Source organism: Mauremys mutica, chromosome 1 (assembly GCF_020497125.1).
Source record: "Mauremys mutica isolate MM-2020 ecotype Southern chromosome 1, ASM2049712v1, whole genome shotgun sequence".
In the NCBI taxonomy this organism is placed as follows: domain Eukaryota; kingdom Metazoa; phylum Chordata; order Testudines; family Geoemydidae; genus Mauremys; species Mauremys mutica.
The window spans coordinates 90,788,048-90,811,775 of record NC_059072.1 but is presented as its reverse complement, the minus strand read 5'-3'; the positions used below and the strand labels follow the sequence as shown (position 1 = coordinate 90,811,775).

The 23,728-nt window shown below is 47.9% G+C and overlaps 1 protein-coding gene across 1 annotated transcript; it reads right to left on the bottom strand.

Annotated features, from left to right (window-relative positions):
• Nucleotides 1-491: 491 nt before the first annotated feature.
• On the bottom strand, nucleotides 492-23,612 carry POLDIP3 (DNA polymerase delta interacting protein 3). The gene is made up of 9 exons (XM_044983380.1): nucleotides 23,428-23,612; nucleotides 20,075-20,468; nucleotides 15,586-15,663; nucleotides 9,554-9,649; nucleotides 8,167-8,349; nucleotides 7,410-7,487; nucleotides 6,151-6,280; nucleotides 5,119-5,185; nucleotides 492-4,617 (listed from the first exon to the last, which is right to left on the bottom strand). Exons 1-9 carry the CDS (start codon nucleotides 23,532-23,534, stop codon nucleotides 4,443-4,445), a joined length of 1,308 nt encoding a protein of 435 aa, XP_044839315.1. The 5' UTR covers nucleotides 23,535-23,612; the 3' UTR covers nucleotides 492-4,442.
• Between the last annotated feature and the right edge of the window lie 116 nt (nucleotides 23,613-23,728).

The window sequence follows — 23,728 nt, the reverse complement described above, 5'->3', positions numbered from 1 at the left end:
TCCCCACTACTATCCAATTCCCACAGTGAAATGCAGTGAAGGGTGAGAGAAATTGTATCTCTGTTACCTATCTTTGCTGACAGTTGTGATAGGGTGGGCCACTGGAAACTGAACTTGAACCACCATCTAATTTCACACAAACCACTGATTTTAAGTCTCTGTCAGTGGAAGATACAAAATCACTAAGGTGGCAGAATGCTTAAAGACGATAAAAAAGATGGAATCCTATGAAATGAGCAGCTGAATCTAAGGCTCTGCCCCATTCCCTCACTCTAACATGAGAATCCCAGCTCCCATGGAACAAATTGTTTTCTTTAAGAGACAGATTTTTTGCAACTGAGTCAAAACTCTCTCTCAACCATTTTAACTTCTGCTCACCACAGATATGAGAGCTCTTTGGAGAGGTAGGGATGAGCTGTGATAGGAAGTCTAAAGCAGTTGGGTAGATTCTCTAAATTAGCAAGATTAACAGAATAGGCTGATCCAGTAAGGATGGCAAGATTTGGTTTATTTAAATTATGAATAAAAATGGATATGGATAAATGATTGAACACTTTGTAGATATCATGAGAAAGGTGACCTTCATTAGATTTAAAGTCTCAGAAATGACCAAGGTCAAGATCCCCCACTGCTACACCATTACAGGTAACACATGACAAATGCACTTTTTTTTGGGTAACTTACTAATTATATTAGAATTCTACAAATAAGGTCTGTTAGTAGAACTCACCTTTGACCCAGGCTCTCCATTACAGTATATGTATAATCCAAACATTCTCAATGGTCACACTTGAGCTCCTGGGCTGTGGGGAAATAAAAGTGTGCCATGGCCTTCTAAATAAATGTCCATGTCAGTTAAATTATCCCAGGTTTGACCTATGATCACAATGTTAATAATGTGACCATCTCTTCCTTAAACAAATACCATTAATGCATGTGTCTACATTCACATCATCCTAACGGTAAAGGAACTTCCTATGCCAAAAATATGGAGATTAGTGACCCACCTAGACCTGTATCCTTTCTCCAGCTGTGGCTGAGGCTTAGTGTATAAAATCAGAAAGCTCCTTGTTAACTGCATAATAATCTACTATGCAGAACATTTTTAGACAGACACCAGAACGCACCATGCCTTTCTGCCTTTGGAACTAACTGTGGATCAACAGGACAACAGTCCTCTAAAAGGATTAGTGTTACTGCAGGTTTGTCTCCATGGAGCAGTACTTACAGTAGTGACAAACCCTTTCAGAGCCTTAAGACTGCATTTTTATCAGGAAGATAAACTTTGAAAGCTTGTCATCATCTAGGTTCTGTTTACATGCTTGCTAAGTGGTCAGTGGCCATTCTAGGGCTTGTTGCTCCACACAGTCCTGATAGTCTTAGCCAGGCTGAAGACCACCATGTTTATTGTCAAATGGGAAAAGGAAGGTAAGCATCCACGTAAAGAGGCTTTGCAATGCAGACAACTCAAGTCTCCTGTCCTAAGGAGGCCATGATGGGCTGGGTAAATACACCACCACAGAGCATTTGGATGTTTAAAAATAAGGATGCAGCACAGGAATTCTTGTGGTTATCATCAAACACACACACTCCACCACTTGGAAGGTCAGTGGCCTTATAGATATTTCATCTGTCATGATAGAAATATTATTACTGGGAGGAAGGACAGACAAGATTTTCTGAGGCAGGCAGGAGAGTTGTGCTACTGTGTAAGGTTCCCAGGTTCTTGTTGCCTTATTTATATTGCAGTAGCACTGAAAGACCTTACTCAGGTTCAGGGCCCATTGGGCTCGGTGCTGTCCCTGCTCCAAAAAGATTACCGTGTAAATGAACACTGGAACATATTTTCCCCTCCACTGTTACAAGTGTTGTAGACCTTCATGAAGTGAGAATTGCCAAAAGGCTCAGACAATGCATAGTTAGGATCTACTCTTTAATTAAATGTTTGTTGTGAGCTTAGTGCTCCTGAAAGATACCTAAAAGACCTGTAAACTGAATGCCTCTCTCAGAACAGGTATGGAGAAGACAGCAGCAATGCAAACTTCTCCACATCATCTCACCAATATATTTCAACCCTGAGGGTTGTTCAGTCTCAAAGCTCCATTCATTCTTTTGCCTTCAAGCTGCCAATAATGTGGACTGACAGTGTCCATTTTGATAGTGTGGATACCTAGCTACTAAAAATTAGACCAAGACTACCAATCTCATTTCACATCATAGGACAGCAGCCAGCTATCAGCGGGTAATAATTCTGATGACATAGTGAGCTGGGCTGAACTTCAGCACCAAAGCTGTAAGGCTTTGTCATATTAGTCCCAATTGCCTGAGCTGAGCCAGGCATGCACTCTCCTCCCACTGCCCCACCTTGTGCTTAACTATGTATGGCATTCACTGAACCAACACTACTGATTTGAGACTTCCCAACTTCTTTCTACCAGTGAAGCAGCAGGCTTGATTCAAAGTTCAACTGACCTGGCCTCTGTCAATTTCCTCAGTGTCTTAAGAAGTTTAGAATCCAATCTCTGTATAACAAACATTTATTCTGAAACAGATAATACATAGTCTTCTCCAACCCCTAACACTCCCTTCTCCCACCCCCTTTTATTAAAACACAGATGTCTGATGGGTGATCTAAAAGAGGAACAATTGGTGTCTCAAACCCTTCCCCCATACACTTGCAGTTCATAAGAAAAATCCCCGATAACTGCAGTTATTTTCCAGATTCAATGAGTACTCAGAAAAGCAAGTTCTGTTGAGTCCTCAGTTCTTTCCATGACTACGAGTGAAATGGCATGAGAGAGGAATGGTTTGTAGCCGCCGGACAGAACAAAGAGTTTGCACAAGAGTGCAAAAGAAACATAGGGTCCACCAAGAAATGGAGTCTGAATCTACAATGGTACTGGACAGAGTTCACTAAAGAATATCAGCAGTGCTGACCAGAATTGGTTAGTTTCATAGCTGGAAGGATCAAGTTCAAACTTCAGCCAGATTTTGGGGTGGTTTTCATTTCCCTCTTCTCATAATACAATTGAAACTAATAGAGTTAGAGCTACCTGGATTTCCCAATTTTCACTGGGTTAATGCTATGCTAACAGTGGGAGTACAGCAAGTCCCACCTAGTGGCCAATGGCTCATCATAGACAAACAATCCCTCCTTGGAAGGTACATTCTTGTGGCTCTACCTGGGGCTTGCTTGGTTTCCATGCTCTCCTCTCTGCTGTATACCTTACACTGGTTTCCCAACGGCCAACCCTCTGAGGCCATGAAGTGCCTCCACCATCCTTCCAGCCCATGTACATGAGCAACTGTTCTGTATAGCGGCCAAGCATAGCTCACGTGGAGCCCTTTTACAATTGATACTCCTTCAAAGCAGGTGGACAAGAGGATTATTTCCTACATATTAGTACATGACTTACTTCCCAACCCACTCCTCTCCATAAAATTGGACTGGAGATGCTAGAAGGACTTCCCAGTCCCAACCCCACCCAATAAAAAAGCTCATGTCCCTACATGGACAGCAGGGGTTGGGAGAACGTGATATGACTCAACCTAATTAGAAGGAAAACACTCGATTTCTAGTGTTTCTGGTCAAAAGCCCTGCTCTCACATGAAGTTAGTCCAGAAAGAAGAAGGAAAAGGCAGATCACCCTGGGGTACCCTAAGGAGCAGATATATTCACGTTACACAGAAGCCTGGGCTATTTTCTACCCCTCAGTGCGTTACTGAATGCTGAACTTCACCAGGACAATAGCAGAGGCTTAACTGTGACAGCAGATTAGATGCGGTATGTCTGCACTTGTGCATACATCCTCCCCACAGCCCAAACTCTTCCATCAGCTGATAAACAGGGGAGCTGGATTCTTCTCAGAGCCTCCAAGTGTCACAGCTGCTGATCAGCAAAGCATCTAACAGCCAGGCAGAAGTTGTATCCTACCAGGTGCACATGAGATAAAACTGTCAAAACGCTGCTTGCTTCTGAGCATCACACCTGGCTCCACCCCAAATGCAGCAGCTTTAAAAATTAAATCTGGTATCAAGCGACAATAACAGAGGGGCTTCACCTTTCGGTCAGAGGTTGTTAGCCAGAGGACAAGATGTGCTGTTTATCATTCCCCTTCCCTCAAAGTCTCTAGGGTGCACTTTTAATAGCTGACCACAAGGGGGTGTGGAGCAAATGAGGGAGTTACATGAGTCTATGCTTGGTAATATATCTCATTGGCAGAAGGGGGAGGTTATTCTCTTGGAAAAATGTGGAAGAAAACTCCAACTATGAAAACAGAAAATACACACATGAGAGGGAACACTACTGTACAGGAAGGTAGCGATCATAGAAAACAAAAAACACAAGGTGGGCAAACACAGTAACACCTGCGCTCCCACGTGATTCTCCCCATTCCAAGCCTTCAGCAAGTTTTCCAGTCCACTGCTCGCCTCCACTCTTCTCAGAGTTTGATTTTGAATTCTGTGGGCTGCACAGAAACAGAGGCCGCCGAGGATTTGAAGAGCGCCTTCAAAATGGTGTCAGGGTCCACCTCAGCTGGCGGATTTGAGGAGGCACCTGCACTCGACCGCCGTGGTTCTACTTCCTTCTTCACAGAGGGGGTGTCGCTTAATCGACTGCATGATGAAAAACAGACACAATAGTTAATCTCACATTACAATAAGACTAGGGCAGCCTCAGACACCACTGTTCCCCCTCCAAGACATTGGGTGTGTGGCTTCAGATATGCTTTCAGCCATGGAAGGGTTCCTGGTCCCAGCCTCTCATTCCTGAGCTAGCAGGGGCTAGGGATGCTATGGAAACAGACTGCAGCACACTCAACTCAGGTGCATGCGAAGGGAACGCATTGCATTGCTCAGGAGCAATCCTGCAGCCAGTCAGGCTAGCACTGATGGGCTGTGGAAGGAGTCTCATCTTGTTTTCCTTGAGTGGAAAGGCAGCAGCTGCAATCCAGCGCTAGGTGCAGCTGAAGGGGTGTAGGTGAGAAAGGGCTACAGAGGATTTTCTTGTGAGAAGAATTTACCATAGAAAAATTTTCCTCCTGCACCTCACCTCAAAAAGTCCTCCCCAAAACAGAACCTGCAAATTCTTTTGGCTCTTCCACCCTGAGCACTTACAGCAAGATTGGCTGATCTGATGTGATGACGTTCCCGTTCATGTGAAGGTTGCACTTCATTGGCTGCCCTAAAAAAACCCAAAACCAAATTTCATATCCCCAACAAGGCAAGACCCCAGAAGCATTACACTGACGTGCAGACAGAGGTGAGCGGATGCAGCCCCACACATTGGGGAATTGTGGGGAGCCATTAGAGACAGCAGCTTCACTCTTGAGTCATGGCAAAGTCAGAGCACTTGCAAGCAGCAGCAGACCTACCGTAAGAGCTTAATGCAATTACAACACTAGCACCATCATAACAGCTGGCCGAGCAATTACAGAGTAGGCTGTAATGGTTTAGCAAAGATGCAGGAGAATCTCCGGTTCTGAGCTGCTTGCACCTTAAGTGACTTTGCTCGCTAGGATAAAGTTACAAGAGCCATCAATCCTCAAGTTCAAGGGCAAAGAGCAAGTGAATAACCATCTAGAGTCAGCAATGAATTTCTATCTACAATAATATATCGGTAAATTGTATTAGCTGAATCACTATACTATACAAAATCCATACAGAGACTGATATTCATTTTTGCAACCCCCTGATTTCAGAAATGCTTTGGATGTGCCTTGAGGCCTTTGCAAAAAACAGGGGTTCGTCATACTGCCCAAGCAGGGACACTATGCCTTCCTGTGAAGTGTCCAGCATTGGCTGGGATCAGAGACAGGCTACTGGATTAGATGCACCAATAGTTTTATCTGGTGGGGAGAATTTTGTGTTTTTAACTTCAGCGGAAGCCAGATGCAACCTCTGAGCTAGACCGCTCCCCTAGGGGAATAGATTTTGAAAACAACACTGATGGACAGTGGAGATACTCAACTACCTACATAAAACCTGTAGCATTGAACCCCAACCCCCTTTATCCAGCTCTCAGTAGCATTCCCTGACACACTCCCTCCTTGAGCAGCACAAGACTCTGAATTACCTTCTGAAATCTGCACCGAGCTGGAAAGCCTTTGATTGATTCATGCACGCGACCAACTCCAGCCTCAAACTTACCATCTAAGCATCTGTTGTTGTATTTCTTATATGCTGTGATGGCATCTTCCTTCTTCACAAAGACCACTTCAGCCACTCCAGGGTGCACGAGACGGGCTCGCTTTAGAGCGCCACACACACAGAACAGCTCCTGAGGACAGACAGCAGGTCAAGGCTGTGCTTGCTGTCAGTGCCACATTAGAGTTACTGCTTTGATCTGACGGTCTTACCATGGTGGGCCAGGCTCAGAAAGAGGACCCCCACATCCACAGCTGAGTAGTTCAAGACACTGGGAGTGAAATAGCTAGCAGTTTAGAGATACCTACTGTGGTATAAGTCAGTGGTGGGCAACACTGCGGCCCATCAGGGTAATGTGACTGTGGGCCGCAAGACATTTTGCTGACATTGTCCGTCCACAGGCATGGCCCCCTGCAGCTCCCAGTGGCTGCGGTTCGTCATTCCTGGCCAATGGGAGCTGCAGGAAGCAGCGGGCCGCCGGGATGTGCTGGCTGCCGCTTCCTGCAGCTTCCATTGGCCGGGGATGGCAAAAGTGACCACTGGGAGCTGCGGGGGGGGGCCGTGCCTGCAGATGGTCAATGGCAGGAAAATGTCTCGGGGCCGGTAATCAGATTACCCTGATGGGCTGCAGGTTGCCCACCACTAGTATAAGTACTTGGTGTCTGATAGATTGATTACTAACACTACTGCAGGATGAAGCGTTCAAGGTTACTTCAGTCATAGCATAGGAAATAACTGAAAGAATTCATAGCATAGGAAATAACTGGAGTTAAACCCAGTAACCCTTCTCTGTCTAACTGAAAGAGAGAGGAAGGTTTTTCCAAAGTGGGATTAAAAGGATTTCCATGTTTTTCATTTCTCAAAGGAACACAAATTAGAATTCTAATCAGCTGGGGGCCTATGTTTAGTGCTCAGGGGCTGGGAGCACAAGGGAGGCTTACTATGAGCAAGTGCTGTGGAGGTTTTGGGTGTGGAGGGTGGGCAGTAGAAGGGTGAGAACAATGCCATGTATCCCTTGAAATCAACTCCTCCAGCCAACTAGACATGGTCTCAATGCACCCTAAAAGGGATTTTTCTTCAGCATAAAGGTTAAGAAGTGGACGGTAGGGAACTCTCAGAACTCTTCCCAAAAAAAACAAAAAAAACCCAAACAAATGCCAACCCCTGCACTAACACAAAATGTGGCTAGTGCAATCAAATCTATGGAGAGGGGCATGAGGGAAATTCTAGCCACACAGAACCCAGCAATAAATGGCACTCACAACAATGTCTTCCTCTGTGACTCTGGGGTGCAGATTGTTCACAGTCATCTTTGTGCCTTCCAAAGGGCTGAACACCGGCTGCCAACACAAAGAAGAGCATATCATATGCAGAAGGACAGAGTAAAAGACATCAGAGAAGACATCATGGCAGAGAAAGCATGAATAAACTGATGCAAATAGGGCCTTAGGGAAGGCAAATGGGAGAAGGGAGAGGGAAAAACAATAGTACTGAGAAGCTAAGACAGTACTAAGCTCCCTCAAACCTAGCTTTACAGATAAAGCCCATCTTTCCTGCTGATAGGTCTCTGAAGTTATTTTTCCATCTCAACCCCAAGTGTGACCATTAGTTTAGCCCTGCACATGTAAACAGTCAGTTAAATCTCAAATCCCATTGGTCCCTGAAATCACCACTGGTGTCGAAGTAACCACCCATTTCTTATCTTTTATCCTAGCAACATGGATTCTGCCAGGACTTCTGGGGGACAGAAAATTCAACAAAAACATCAAGATGGGAAGCCCAAACGTTCCCCCTTCTTACTGTTTAGCAATAAATGAGGATTCATAGACAGATTCAGCTTTAAAATGCCTGGAAGTGGGTTCTAGTCACCTAGATTGGCTTGACCCTCTAAGCAACAAATCCCATGTTGAGGGTGTGGGAGGGAGATGTGGAAGCGAGCTCTCCATCCAGCCCATCTAGACAGATTTTAGAGGTGTGGAGGGTCTCCACTAGAAGGCAGACCCCTTATCTTGTACTCACCTCAACAGGTGCTGGTTCTTTTGGTGGTTCCTCCTTGGTCACCAAGGTCCGGGACATGTTTGTCAGGGCCTTTGTCCGAATGGGAGAGAGAGGTGCTGGGGGGGCTGTATAGGTGTCATTCTGGACCACTTTGGTGAGGGGGACGGTCTTGGAAAGAGAGAACTTATTGCCACTCAGCCCAGCCTAAACAAAGGGTGAATAACAGCATCCTTGAAAGACGTAACCTTCTCAAGCAGAAACCCCCTTTCAAGCAGCAATTGCCAGGGAGAATTACCAACACACACTGAGGTGCTGTCACACCCTCCCAGTCTGTTGACTTTATGAGCTACTGGAGACTCTCAGCAGCTCCACCCCTGGCTGGGGAAATCAGCTAAAGCACTTAGGGATGCATTTACCCCTAAACACAGTCATCACTGCTCCTTGCAGACAAGCACTGTTAAAAGGTACTTGTTTTCACATTGCAGTAGTAAAGCTCAGTTAAGAAGGAATTTCATTTTGCATCATTCATTCTGAAGATCCCAAAGCACTTTTCAAACTGCCTGCAGAGATCACTCATCCATTAAGATTCATCTATCTATCTATGGGCTAGAATGCAGTGGCCATTCTTCTCCAGAAACACTAACCTAATATCACAGGAAGAGATGTGAAGAATAACATCTCCAACTGGGGGCTGCTTGGGGAGTTTTAGATCAGCAGAATATAATGATTATGCTTGAAATGTGGTCAGTATATTGGAACTAACATCTCTACTCTTGCAAAAAAACATCCAGGAATTTTTAATGACCTCAAGTGGTCAGCAGCTCGGTTTTAAATCTTAGTCAGATGCTGGCAACTCCAGGAGTTAAGTGGCACTGATTCAGCACTGACTTAGATGGACCAAACCAGACTGTGGGTGCCAGGACAGCCACATCTATTTGCCTGCTTTTCCACTCTCCCCCAGATGGTTGGTGCCTGCGGATAGGCAGCCAGCTGCAATTTTGCAATGCAAGAGGATCTCTCTCTCTAGTTGTCCAGTCTGGGATCAGTGGGACCAGCAAGTTTCCACTATTCGCATGCTCAGGCAACGATGAGCCAGGTTCAAGGAACTATTCCCCACAAGAGGAAGACAGCCAAAAGCCAACATGCAGGAATCTCCTACCAGCGACGGTAAACAGTCATTCTGGCTGCAAAAGGCTTGTAACAACGTATGGAGGCCAAAGGGGACTCCTCTGACCTGCAAGGTAAAGCTGGAAGCACAGGCATGAAGGAAAGGGAGGGGCTGAGGGCAAACACATTCCAAGGGGATCTTTTACATACTTTAAAAGAACATAAGCCCTGTAAAGCTGCAGCCTGCGTGTCCACCCAAGGTGAGCATGGTGTGGTGGGGACTGTTGAGACACTCCCTTACCGCGTTGTGCAGGAAGCTGTTTGTGGTGGTGATTTTCATCTGTTTGCTAGGAAGGGGAGATACGCTTTCATCATCATCTTCCATGTCATACAGGCCCTAAAGACAAACAGCAAGCAAACAATAGTCTCACAAGGGCGTGGTTTTACTTTAGATGGCACCATGCCCATCACCTTCCCCTCCCCAACTCCAACCGCCTGAGGAACAGACCTGCTCACTGTCAGAGAGATGGGGTACGTCTACACTACGGGACTATTCCGAATTTGCATAAACCGGTTTTGTAAAACAGATTTTATAAAATCGAGTGCGCGCGGCCACACTAAACACATTAAATCGGTGGTGTGCGTCCATGGTCCGAGGCTAGCGTCGATTTCTGGAGCGTTGCACTGTGGGTAGCTATTCCCTAGCTATCCCATAGTTCCCGCAGCCTCCCCCGCCCCTTGGAACTTCCGGGTTGAGATCCCAGTGCCTGATGGGGCAAAAATCATTGTCGCGGGTGGTTCTGGGTAAATGTCGTCAGTCACTCCTTCGTCTGGGAAAGCAACGGCAGACAAGCATTTCGCGCCTTTTTCCCCTGGATTGCCCTGGCAGATGCCATAGCATGGCAATCATGGAGCTTTTTTTGCCGTTTGTGACTCTCACCGTATGTGTACTAGATGCCGCTCACAGAGGCGATTCAGCAGCGCTACACAGAAGCATGCTTTTGCTTTTGCATGACAGCAGAGATGGTTACTAGCCATATTGCACCATCCAAACCCTTCCATAAATTGGAACTGAGGATGATCATGGCTACCAGTCCTTTTGTACCATTTGCTGCTAGTGCCCCTGGTCAATCAGCCAGGGGCGCCAAAGCCAAGAGTGGTTACTAGCCATATTGTACCTTCCATCGTTTTGTACCATTGGCTGCTGTCATAAGTGCCCCTGGCCGATCAGCCAGGGGCGCAAAAGCAAAAATTGGGAATGACTCCCTGAGTCAATCCCTCCTTTTTGGTATAAAAAAATAGAATCAGTGCTGCCTAATATAGGCAAGTGTGCTAGAGAACCACCTGCTCTGTGTCAGAGCCCGCAGAAATTATCTGTATGCTATTCACAGGGGGTGCTCCTGTAACAACCCCACCTGTTGATTCCGTTCTTCCCCAGCCTTTCTTGGCTACCGTAGCATTGTCCCCCCACTTGTGTGATGAATTAATAAAGAATGCAGGAATAAGACACACTGACTTGTTAGTGAGAAATGAGTGGAAGGCAGCCTCCAGCTGCTATGATAGTCCAGACAGGACATTAAGCAGTGTGTAGGAGAGAAGCCCAGCATCCCACTGCTAGTCCAGGGGCAACTGAATCTTTTCTTTACACATGAAGGGTGGGGGCTGATGGAGCTCAGCCCCCTGTTGCTATGATGAGGATGGTTACCAGCCATATTGCACCATCCATCCACCAGAAAAAATTAGGGCCAATAGGCTGATGACGAGGACGGTTACCAGTCCTTTTGTACCATCAGCTGAGGCTGATGATGAGGATGGATTTCCATCTTTTTGCACGATCAGCTTATGCTGATGATGAGGATGGATTTCCATCGTATTGTACCATCAGCCGCCCATGACGGGGGGGGAGCAAGGATGTTGGTGTTGAGTGCTGCACTATCGCGTCTATCTGCAGCATTCAGTAAAGATAGGGTGACATGTAAAAGAGTCAGAGGATTGTTTTACCTTTCGCTTCTGGGGGTGGGTGGGGGGTGGGTGAGTAGATTGCCGAGCTATGCCCTGACCCGCAGACACTGTGTTTGACCCTAGAAGCATTTGGAGCTCAGCCAAGAATGCAAATAATTTTAGGAGGCTGCAGGAACTGTGGGATAGCTTCAGTCCTCCAGTCCATGCGCATCCATTTGATTCTTTGGCTTTCCGTTACGCTTGTCACGCTGCAGTGCGCTGAGTCCCTGCTATGGCGTCTGTCTGGAGATTTTTAAAAAAGGATTCTGAATTTCATCTTCTGTAACGGAGCGCTGATAGAACGGATAGAACGGATTTGCCTGCCCTTACAGCGATCACATCCGCATGGTCCATGCGGGAGCTCTTTTTTTTATTTTGATTTCGGACTGCATCGCCACCCGTGCTGATCGGAGCTCCACGCTGGGCAAACAGGAAATATTCAAAAGTTCGCGGGGCTTTTCCTGTTTACCTGACCACTGCATCCGAGTTCAGATTGCGGTCCAGAGCGGTCACTGGTGCACTGTGGGATAGCTCCCGGAGGCCAATACCGTCGATCAGCGTCCACACTAACCCTAATCCGATATGTTAATACCGATACTAGCGTTACTCCTCTCGTTAGGGAGGAGTACAGAAACCGGTTTAAAGAGCCATTAAAATCGATATAAGGTGCCTCCTAGTGTGGACGGTTTTGGCGTTAAATCGGTTTTATGCTCCTAAAACCGATTTAAACGCCTAGTGTAGACCAGGCCATGGTAGCAACAACCCCACTCTGTGCCTTGCTCCTGCCCTCACAACTCAGTGACAAAGAGCTGAGGTTGGATAAATCTGATTCGAAAAGCAAGTGAACACAAGAGTGCTCTCGCAATGACACTTCTTCCTCAGGGATGTCACAGCAAAGAGAGTTCTCCAAAAATACTGCAGCTACATACAGATTTCTGAATCCCTGGACATTATGTGGACTCATGGACAACATTAATACAGTGAAGATTTAGTGCCTGCTGTTCCTTAACATCCTGCCAGCTATCAGCCTAAAGCATATGTACATGACTTTTTGGTAAGCAGATGGCTGCAAAATGCATGTGAGCTCAAAATTCCTTTTGAATAAACTGTGTTCTTCAACACATTAGATGCCTGTCCAGTCCCAGAAAACACTGTGCTGAGGAGGTCGACATTCTTTGTTGCTGAATGAAAAATTCATTTCCAAGCTTCGTTAGATGCTTTGAATCCCTACCCTCAACACTGCAGGGAACTCCCAAATACTTTCATTACATTGTAGCCAATACTGTTTTTAAGGGGAAACATAAATGCATATGGTTGTTTCCAAAACACAAAGCCAAGATACCTGCCCAAAGAGCTTATAATTCAACTCAAACACAAAGATGTACAGTATATCTTGACTTTAGTAAAGCTTTTGATACTGTCTCGCATGAGAGTCTCATAAACAAACTAGGGAAATGCAACCTAGATGGAGCTACTATAAGGCGGGTGCAAAACTGGTTGGAAAACCGTTCCCAGAGAGTAGTTATCAGTGGTTCACAGTCATGCTGGAAGGGCATAACGAGTGGGGTCCCGCAGGGATCGGTTCTGGGTCTGGTTCTGTTCAATATCTTAATCAATGATTTAGATAATGGCATACAGAGTACACTTATAAAGTTTGCAGACAATACACCTCTACCCCGCTATAACGCTGTCCTCGGGAGCCAAAAAAAATCTTACAGCGTTATAGGTGAAACCGCATTATATTGAACTTGCTTTGATCAGCCAGAGTACGCAGCCCCTCCCCCCTGGAGTGCTGCTTTACCGTGTTATATCCGAATTTGTGTTATATCGGGTCACATTATAATAGGGTAGAGGTGTACCAAACTGGGAGGGGTTGCAAGTGCTGTGGAGCAGGGGTCCCCAACCTTTTTAGGTCCAGGGACCGGTTTCGTTTGCCGGACCCTCCGCAGGCGTGCCTGCGGGAGGTCCAGCTGAGCCGCGGGACGAGCGCTCCCTCCGCAATCGTGCCTGCGGGAGGTCCGCTGCTCCCGGGGCTCAGCTGGAGCTTCCGCAGGCACGCCTGTGGGAGGTCCACCGGCTCCAGCTGAGCCCCGGGAGCAGCGGACCTCCCGCAGGCACGACTGCGGAGGGAGCGCTCGTCCCGCGGCTCAGCTGGACCTCCCGCAGGCATGCCTGCGGAAGCTCCACTGGGTCGGTTCGCGGCCCGGTTTCTAAGAGGCCGCGGATCGGTACCGGGCCGCGGACCGGGGGTTGGGGACCCCTGCTGTGGAGGATAGGATTAAAATTCAAAATGATATGGACAAACTGGAGAAATGGCCTGAAGTATGTAGGATGAAATTCAATAAGGACAAATGCAAAATACTCCATTTAGGAAGGAACAATCAGTTGCACACATACAAAATGGGAAATGACTGCGTAGGAAGGAGTACTGTGGAAAGGGATCTGGGGATCACAAGCTGATTATGAGTCAACAGAGTTACGCTGTTGCAAAAAAAGTGAACGTTCTGGGATGTATTAGCAGGAGTGTTGTAAGCAAGACACGAAGTAGTTCTTCTGCTCTACTCTGCACTGATTAGGCCTCAACTGGGTATTGTGTCCAGTTCTGGGTGCCACATTTTAGGAAGGATGGAGACAAATTTGAGAGAGTCCAAAGAGCTACAAAAATAATTAAAGGTCTAGAAAACATGACCTATCAGGGAAGATTGAAAAAACTGGGTTTGTTTAGTCTGGAAAAGAGAAGACTGAGAGGGGACATGATAACAGTTTTCAACTACGTAAAAGGTTGTCACAAGGAGGAGGAAGAAAAATTGTTCTTAACCTCTGAGGAAAAGACAAGAAGCAATGGGCTTAAATTGCAGCAAGGGAGGTTTAGATTGGACATTAGGAAAAACTTCCTGTCAGGGTGGTTAAGCACTGGAATAAATTGCTTAGGGAGGTTGGGGAGTCTCCATCATTGGAGATTTTTAAGAGCATGTTAGACAAACACCTGTCAGAAACGGTCTTGATAATACTTAGTCCTGCCACGAGTGTAGGGGACTGGATTAGATAACCTCTCGAGGTGCCTTACAGTTCTATAATTCTATACTCAGGGAAACAGTTCACAAAGTGTGGAGATCAGTGAAGAAAGGATCTGCAAAAGAAGTGGGTTTAAGGAGGACACAGGTTCTGGTTGGGCACAGGAAATAGGAGTCTGTTCCAAGCATAAGGTGCAGTAATGAAGAAAGCATGAAGGCAAGAGATGCAGCAGGACTGTAAGAAGAGGGATAGTTGGATGAAATGAGAGCAGAAGTGTTGGTAGGGATGGAGTTGCGAGGAACACTGAGGATGAGGACAAGAGACTTGTATCTGACATGGATGGAAAGAGAAAGTTGGTGAAGGGATTCATGGAATGCAGCAACATTGCCAGAAGAAAGAAGTGTTCTAACCAATGGCATTCTGGGCAGATAGGGGTGGGGAGTAAATTAAGAGGTAAGACCAAAGAAGGCCAGGGAGAAGGTAATTACACTAATCAAGGCGAGAGATGACCAAGACATGGAAAAGATTTTACCATAGCTATGAAGAGGAAAAAATAGATTTGAGAGATATTGTAGCGGAAAACCCCAAAAGAAACAAGAGCCTGGGTACAGAAGAAGAAAGAGAAAAAAATCAAAGGGGATGAGAATGTTACAAGTCTGGCTGGTGCTAAAGCTTTCAAATGCAAATATGGTAAAAGAAAGTGACAGCACAGAGTGCCAGATGTCTCCCTCAGACCTCCAGAAGTGTGCTCAGTTAATGAATACAGAAACTACCAGGCTAAATCACAGCACTGGTCAACGTAATCCAGCATTCTGCCTCATCAGGGTCCAGTATTCAGAACTTCTGAGAAGGGGGAACCCCCCCACATAATGCACTTGGTCATTTGTGAACAGACCACAATCAGATCCAGCAGAGCAGGCTGGATGTTGGACTAGATGGACCAACTGCATGATCTGGTGTGATATTACCAACGATTTTATGACAAGAGTTTGGAGGGAAGGGACACAGGAGAGGATTCTGCAAAGAAACTTTAAAACTCAGAAATGCAAAAGTTGTAAATACCACCCTGTATTCTCAGAACTGTCATGTACGATAGCTACAATATAAAAGGTCCCTTTTATTTGACCTCTCCTCCTTCTACCTTCTTCACAAGAATACACAAGAGTCAAGGTGTGAAAGAACTTTCAAATTCCTCCCTTTCCAAGATACTGGAACCCAGAGGAAAATGAAAGGTGCCCCCGTCACATTTACTAATCCTTGGGGAAAACACATAATAACAAGTGGATAGTACCAGTACTGCCAGTGAATGGAACTCACCTGTCTCTGTGTGTGGTTGTTCACTACATTGATCCTCATTCCTGCAGGATGAGAGTGTCCTGGGACTGCAGCCTTCTGCTGTGGTATCAGAGGAAAGAAACAGACAAAGTATTAACACCAGAATCTGCCAGTCCCAGTCTCAAAACAGGGCAGCCATTTGTTCATTTCAAGAATACTTAAACAAGACTCACACCCCTGCTCTCATACATACCATGGCACGATATGGTAGGACATAGAGACAAAGCCTCAGTTAGAAGGCACAGAAGAGACAGAATAATGCAGAATCAATTTTTTTTTCTACAGTAAGTGTTCAGCATGACACACCAGCCCAAAACAACAAAGGAATTAAGAGCTAAGGCCTAGGTAGAGGATTTATAACTGCCAATTATGTGAGCTTTGACTTAAGATTAGCGGGAGATGAATTTAAAACCTGCAAGGCTAAGATCAGACTTATGCATATACAAATATTAAATACAGCTAAGTGACAGGATCTGCAGACTGCCCTTCTTTGGTGCTGTGGGAAGCAACAGTGCATATAACCACATTTTATGGTATTGTCCAGAAACCTACACCCTAAGGATCAAAGTAATTCAAAAGTTCTGTTCTATATCAAGCATGAACGTATCCCTACTCTAGTATGAAGTTTTGCTTGAAGCTAATGCTGCACAAGATGGTACAGCTGGTCCTTTCAGCAGTCTGACCAGTTACCCTGTGCGACTGGAATAAACCCAGGGTCTACAACAGGGGTCTCAAATATGCGGCCCGCGGGAGCCCCCCGCCCTTCCCCAGTGTTTACCTAGAGCGGCTCTGGCCCAGCGCACACCCTGCCTGCCCTGCCCCCGCGCCATTCTGGGAAGCGGAAAGAGGAAAGAACGTGGGGGAGGAGAGGCGCAGGGTGTGTGTTGATGTTGCTTCAGGCACCGCCCCCAGCAGCTCCCATTAGCCGCGGCTCCCTGTTCCCGGCCAATGGGAGATGCTGGGGGTGGTGCCTGAAGCAACAGCAATACACCCCTGCGCCTCTCCTCACCCAGGTTCCAGTACATGCTGGGCCAGAGCCCGCCCCCCAAGCCCTTCCTGCACCCCAACCCACTGCCCTGAGCCCCCTGCCACACCCAACCCCCTGCCATACCCTGAGCTCCCTGCCGCACCCCGTACCCCAACCCACTGCCCTGAGCCCCCTGCCACACCCAACCCCCTGCCGTACCCTGAGCTCCCTGCCGCACCCCGTACCCCAACCCACTGCCCTGAGCCCCCTGCCACACCCAACCCCCTGCCGTACCCTGAGCTCCCTGCCGCACCCCGTACCCCAACCCACTGCCCTGAGCCCCTGCCACACCCCTCCTGCACCCCAATCCCCTGCCCTGAGCCCCCTGCCACACCCCTCCTGCACCCCGATCCCCTGCTCTGACCCCCTGCCACACCCCTCACCCCAACTCCCTGCCCTGAGCCCCCCTCCTGCACCCCAACCCCCTGCCGCACCCCTCATCCCTCCTGCACCCCACACCCCAACTCCCTGCCCTGAGCCCCTGCCACACCCCACACCCCTCCTGCACCCCCTGGAGGCAGGGAGGGGGCAGAGTTGGGGTGGGGATTTTGGGGAAGGAGTTGGAATGGGGGCAGGGAAGGGGTGGGAAGAGGCGGGGCGGAGCCTCATGGAAGGGATGGGGTGGGGGCAGGGCCAAGGGCAGCAGGGGGCAGGTGTCAGTAACGCGGCCCTCGGGCCAATGTACTAGTCCTCATGTGGCCCTCATGGTCATTTGAGTTTGAGACCCTTGGTCTACAACTTCACCATTCCATAACTGAAGGTTCCTTTTCTGGAATATTGGGTCTCTTAACAGTTTAGCAGCCATCTTTGAGAGCAGTATGTAACTTGTCCAGGACAGTGGGGCTAATATTCCCTTTGCAAAAGTAGTATGGGAACTTTTAATAATCTCAACCAGTCAGAGCCTCAGTTTTGCATTTCTAGGAGGCAGCATCTCCTGCAGCACAGCTCCCTCTAGGCTCCTTCTCTGCCACTGATTCAGATTCAGAGAGAATGTCTTCCCTACTAAACCACCAACACCACTTCCTGCAGCACCCTGAGGTTTCCTTGGAGGCCCCTCATTCAGGTAATGATCAAGAGATCTGACAAGATTGCATCCCAAGGCAACATGGCTGTCTGCCCGATGGGACCAGGACAGTTTAGTTTGTGGGTTGTGAACAGGGGCATTGCAAACAGCTGGGAATTTTGGCAACAGCTGTGAAGAATCTTAGATCACATGTAGGGTTTCCTCTGTGGTTTTAGTTATGTGATTTCATGTTGTTTTTAACTCTACTATGCACAACTCCAGCAGTTCTCAAACTGTGGGTCAGGACCCCAAAGTGGGTTGCAATCCCATTTTAATGGGGTCACCACGGCCAACATTAGACTTGCTGGGCTGAAGCTGAAGTCTGAGCTCCCACCCCCCACATGGGACAGCAGGGCTGGGACTTGGGCTCCACCCCTCCCACCCCCAAGGTCATGTAGTAACGTTGTCATAAGGGGGTCGCGGTGCAATGAAGTTTAAGAAGCCCTGCACTACTCCTTAGTCAGCTCAGTAGGGCAAGAGGAGTCTGTCAAAAATATCAGTAAGGGCATTAAAGTAGACCAAGTTTTCAGAAGCCACTTAAATCTTATAGTGTGCACTGCAAGCGTCTTAATGCCTCACAGCCGAGAGCTCTGTACACATCCCTTTACCTTAACTGTCAAGGATTGCTGTAAGTGTCAACTATTTGAATAATCAATGACTATGGGAAGCTTTACTGTACTGTGATTAATGCATCACACTACCATGTGAGAGAGCCAGCTTCTATCCTTTGGTCCAGTCTCTCACTCCCCAGGCTGGCAAGGACTGGGAACTCTGCAGAGGTAATGTGCAATTTCTCAAAAAAGAGTCTTATTCAGTCCTCCAAATTCAAGGGGGAAAATGGCTTTTCCTAGCAGACATGGGAAGCAGCTGAAAAGAGTGGTCAGGTAAGAGATTCAGCAAAAGGTTTTGGTAGCTGTAATGCTCATCCTAGGGAGGAGGACAGTTTAGCAGCCAGAAGGGGTCAGGATCAGGTTGTAAGTTCCTGTTATCATGTGCGGAGGTTTGCTGCTCTCCCCCGGCACCTTTCCTTTTAGCTGTCCAGCATCCTCTCCTCCTTTACAGTGACATCTGGGTCTACTCACTGCACTAAGTGCACGTGTAGTTCATTGGGGAGCCTGGCAGGTGATAAGTGGCACTGAGGTCCAGGAGAGTTAGCTGAGATTCACGTTACCTGAGGGCAGTGGTGGATTATCACACAGGCCCACAGAGCCTGTGCCCAGGAGCCCCGGCCAATGTGGTGGCCCCTGCAGGAGCACTGGAACTCTGGCCCTGCACCCCTGCTTCTCCTCTCCTCCCAGGGTCCTGCCACCCTGCTCCTCCTCTTTCCCGAGGCCCTGCCCGCTGGCTAGGCTGGCAGCTGGAGCCCAGTGAGCATATTCCCCCCTGCCTTCTTGTGCGGGGCTGGCCTGGGCCCTGCTGCTGCTCACCCCCAAGCACCGCCACTCTTCTCTCCACCCCCCCCCCGTCCCTTTTTGGCAAAACCGGCCATTTATCCCATTTCAGCCAGGTCACAGGGCCTTGGCGGGGGAAAGGGAGGAGCATGGGGGGGACCCAAATATTCTTTGTGCCCAGGGCTCCAATAAATCTTAATCCACCTCTGCCTGAGGGTGGATGGGAAAGGTTGTATCCATGGCAAGGGGGTAAAGTCAGAGTTCAGTGAGCAGAGGAAAGATGGCAGGCCAATCAGTTGGTTATACTGAAACTGGGACAAAACCCGAGTTTTGTAATTTGTCAAGTAACTAGGCCACTTCCTGAAAACGAGAACTTTCCTGCTAAAACAGGTCATCATCAGCTTGTGCTGGAAAAGGGCTGGAATAGAAGAGCAGATGACGAAATTAAGACCAAAAATGTAAATATCTGTTATAAATGCAAATAACTGCATATTCTAACTTGTAATCTAATTCTTGCAGACAGTCCTATCCAATTAACAGAACATCCAACCATGCTATCCAGATGGGTGTTTTGCTATGATGATCAGCAGTGTAGGAGTTAATGATGATACTTATATTTTCCTCAGATTTTTTCTGGGCAAGATGGGGGTGCTTCATACCTCTCAGTGCTACTACTTCAGTCTGTCTGAAGACTCAGAACGCTGCCTTAGTCACATGTAGAAGATTTTATTGGCCACTAGAAGGACCAGAATCACTTTTGCTTACATGAAAGCTCAGATCTTGCAGAAAACACTCCGAATACCAAAAATCCACAGACACCATAAAACCCGGCATGCCTATTTCAGTGTCTGGGTTAAAATTCATCACTATGGTTCCCACACTCCTCCTCTGTAATCATTTGGATTCATCTATCCAACCGTTATGATTGTAACTGGCCTGTCATAGCACAGATGGTGGGGATCAAGTGATAGGATAGCAGTGACTACCTACCTGAATTGTCTTGGTGATCTTCATGGCTGGGGTCACTGTCCCCACAGATGGACTTACAATTGCAGCAGTAGGAGCACTCCTTTTCAAGCTGATCTTCTCTCTGGCATCTATCACTTTGGTCACCTTCTCAGCAGGCACACTCTGCTGCTTGCGGGAATTCAGCATTTCCCGGGCATCCTGCACTTTCCCTTTGATTTTGAACCGAGCATCTTTCTGAAGCAGTTTCTCCCGAGCATCTTTAACTCCCAGTTTGTGTCTGGCATCTGTGAGGCCAATCTTTTGCCGGGCATCAAACGTCCTTTGGAAGCTGATGGTTGGCGTTGGTCTACTTAGAAGAGTTTGCTGGATCCCAATTCGAGATCGAATGCCTCCAAATACTGGCCTGCTGTTCAGTCTGGAAAAAGAAATTTCAGACTGATAAAGCAGGTTATAACATTAATGGAAACATTTCTGTGGGTGCAAACAAAACCCTGTATTCCCAAACAGAACCCCGTGTATGCATGTGTATATACAGAACAGCAGCAGAGTGATATTCCAATAGTCTATTTAATCTAAAGGTCCTAGGTGTTTTATAAGCTGATTTATAAATTATATATATGATATGCAAAAGGCAAAACAACAAGATTTTAAAAAATGGGTTCCTAAGTCCATACTTAAGCAGCTATAAATGCTGAACATACATCAGCTCCCATCTAAGCCCGTATGACTTCAAGGGTTGTTATTTTGGGGGAACCATGCAAGGACCAAAAGGACAGAAACAGCTTTCCATGCTTTTGGATTCAACACGTCCTTCAACATGTTCTTTGTAACACACTATGCCCTGGCAGAAAAACAAAATTAACCTGTATTGACATCTTTTCAAGAATTCCTGTCAGACAGACACAAGTTATGTTTTCCTGACGTGCATGACCCTCAGATGTTGGGATGTGTGAGTGGCTTACGCCAGTCTCACTTCAATTCACCCAATTCCAGTATTAGCATCTGAGCAGAATTATACAGACTGCTATCGACTTAACGCTGTTGAAATCAGCCAGGATTCTCTGTATTGAAGATTAAGTTAAATCAGTGTTTTTGAGAGCAAGGGTTAAAGAAAAAAGTAGTGGTATGATGACTGTCACTTTTCTGTAGAGAATCACTCCTGTAGTAACTGAATGATGCCCTAATACAGGAGAAATCAGTAACCATATCACTCCATATAACTCTGTTCCTGTTAGTACAAATTCTACTTAACAGCTTGATTGTGACAAATAAAATAAGAGTTATCACTTTCATAATGTTTGAGTGGGCAAGCAGATTTTATGCCTAGACTTTTGAATTTTCATGACAATCTTGCAAGGCTGTATTAAACAGCATTATATAGTAATACAAATTAATTCTGCTTGCCAAATACTAAGTAAGGCATATTAGCTGGATCAGAGAGCTTACAATCTACGTCAGCCACCATGAACAAGGAATAGACAAGGCACAAATGTTCAAGTAAGGGATGCTGTTGACAGATTACTGCTGAGCAAATGAAGGTTGTAAGGATTCCAGTTAAGAAGGGTTTTGAAAGAGAGAGGAAGTGCTTGGTGTAATAAACGGCATAAGACTGTCCCAAGCATGCAGGAAAGCTTGAATGAAGGGACAAAGCCAAGGCCTTGGCTAGACTAGGATTTAAAAGTGTGTTAAAATGTACTAGCCAAGTAGTTCTCAATATTTTGGGGCTCAGGATCCATTTGTAAATGTTTATGACTTGTCACAACCCAGTAAATAGTCTGGGGGTGGAGGTCCTGGGGTGGTTTCAGTCAGATCCTGCCCGGGGGGAGGGAAGTGTGTGTTGGGTCCTGCCCAGCACTCACCCACAGTGGCAGCTCCTGTGCTGTGGGCTGGCTGGGTTTGGCTCTCCGCTCCAGGCATTGCAACCTCTGGGGCTGCAGTGCTGGTCTGGTCCCGCCCCCATGACTGGACCAAATTTGTGAGTGGAGTTCTGACCTGGCTCATAGGGTTACAGCATGGCTCACTCAAATTTGGACTGTTGAGGCTCCCGTCATCATGACAGCTGGGCCCTGGGACCACAGAGGTTGTGGGACAGGAGCTGCCACGTGACCCTTTGAAACATTCTCGGAACCCAATTTCTTGCAACCCAACCCAGGGGTTGAGAAATGCTGCACTAGTCAATATGCGTAGGCTAACCTGTTGTAGAAGATGATGCTAGACAAGACAGTATAGACTTTAACTCATCCACCTTAGCACATGTTCAAGTCTAACCTCTCCCCAAACTAAAACCATGGGAGTAGATTGGATTGCCTAGGAAGAGCAGAGAGAGAGAAGTGAAGCACGGACAGGGTCTTGAGGGGCATCAAGTGTCTGAGGCTAAAAGGAAGGTCAAAAGCAGCCACAGGAGAAGGTAGCTGGGCAGGAAAATCAAGAGGGCACATTGTCTACACTAGATATATACTTGCTATGCTAAGAATGATTCTCACCTCCTAACTACCTTATAACACACTTCACATCCACAAGTACGCTGAATAGTTTTGCGGGTATGAAGGAGACTATGATTTTTCAGATCTGTTTAGTCTGAATCATTTCAGCCTGAACTCCTGCCAGTGTGGTTGCAGACTAGCCCAAATGTTTAAACTAGGCCTTCCATGTCCCACTGCTTCTGGGAGCTGTGCCGGGAACTGCAGGCAGGGTACCCAAGAACACAGAAAAGGCGAAGTCCTACACATAAAGCAGTGTGTGCTAGCGTGGCTGCAGGGCAAACCTGCAATAGTTACTGAATCCTTTCAGCACGGCTAGTGTGGACTGGCTGAACCCTTTATGCTTAGCCTGGTTCAGTTCTCCAGTGTAGACAAAGCCGCAGTAGGGGAGGCGAGAGAAGAGCAGCGGAGCAGCAGCCTCGGGAGGCAACAGGGGGATAAAAGCCCTTTGCCCGGGCAGGGAGGGGGCTTGCGCAGGCGGAGGCAGGAAGCTGCAGGGGGGGGGGCTAGGTGAGCACGGGGAAAGGGCAGGGCGCCCCCCGCGCTCGGGGCTCAGCGGCCCCCGCGGCACTGCCAGGCTGCCGGCCCCAGACGGGAGAGGCCGGTCCCGCACGCCCGGGGGAGGCGGGGGGCGAGCCGCCGCCGCCGCCCAGCTGCCCCCCGCCCCGAATCTCCATCCCCCCACCCGCTCTGACTGACAACAAGGCCAGCCAATTAGCATCTAGAGAGGGGTCCCAGGGGACAGCGACTCAGCCAATGGGAAGTCGGGGGTGTGAGGAGGAGGCGGGCGCCGCTGGAACAGGCCCGGGCCGGGGCGATAGTGGGGCTCGGGGTCCCGCCGGGGACTCCCCGCCCCGCCCCGGCGCGCTGCGTCCCGGGCCCCCGGCCGCTCACCTCCCCTTCACCGTCACACCGCGCTTCCGGATGAGCTCGTCCAGGGACAGGTCCGCCATCTTGTCGTGGGGCCCAGAGACAAGACGCAGCGAGCGAGGCCCGGACATGAGATTAAACTACTTCCGCTTCCCCTCCCAGCTCCGGGCGCCAACGGCGCGGCGCTGCGTCGCGCGACCCTTCCCGGGCGCGCGCCGCAAAGAGGGCGAGAAGGGAAGGCGCGCGGTTCCCACAATCCTGTGCGTCCGAAGTCTCCATATTTGCATACGCGACGGCGATTACCCTGGACGATTTCTACCCCGAA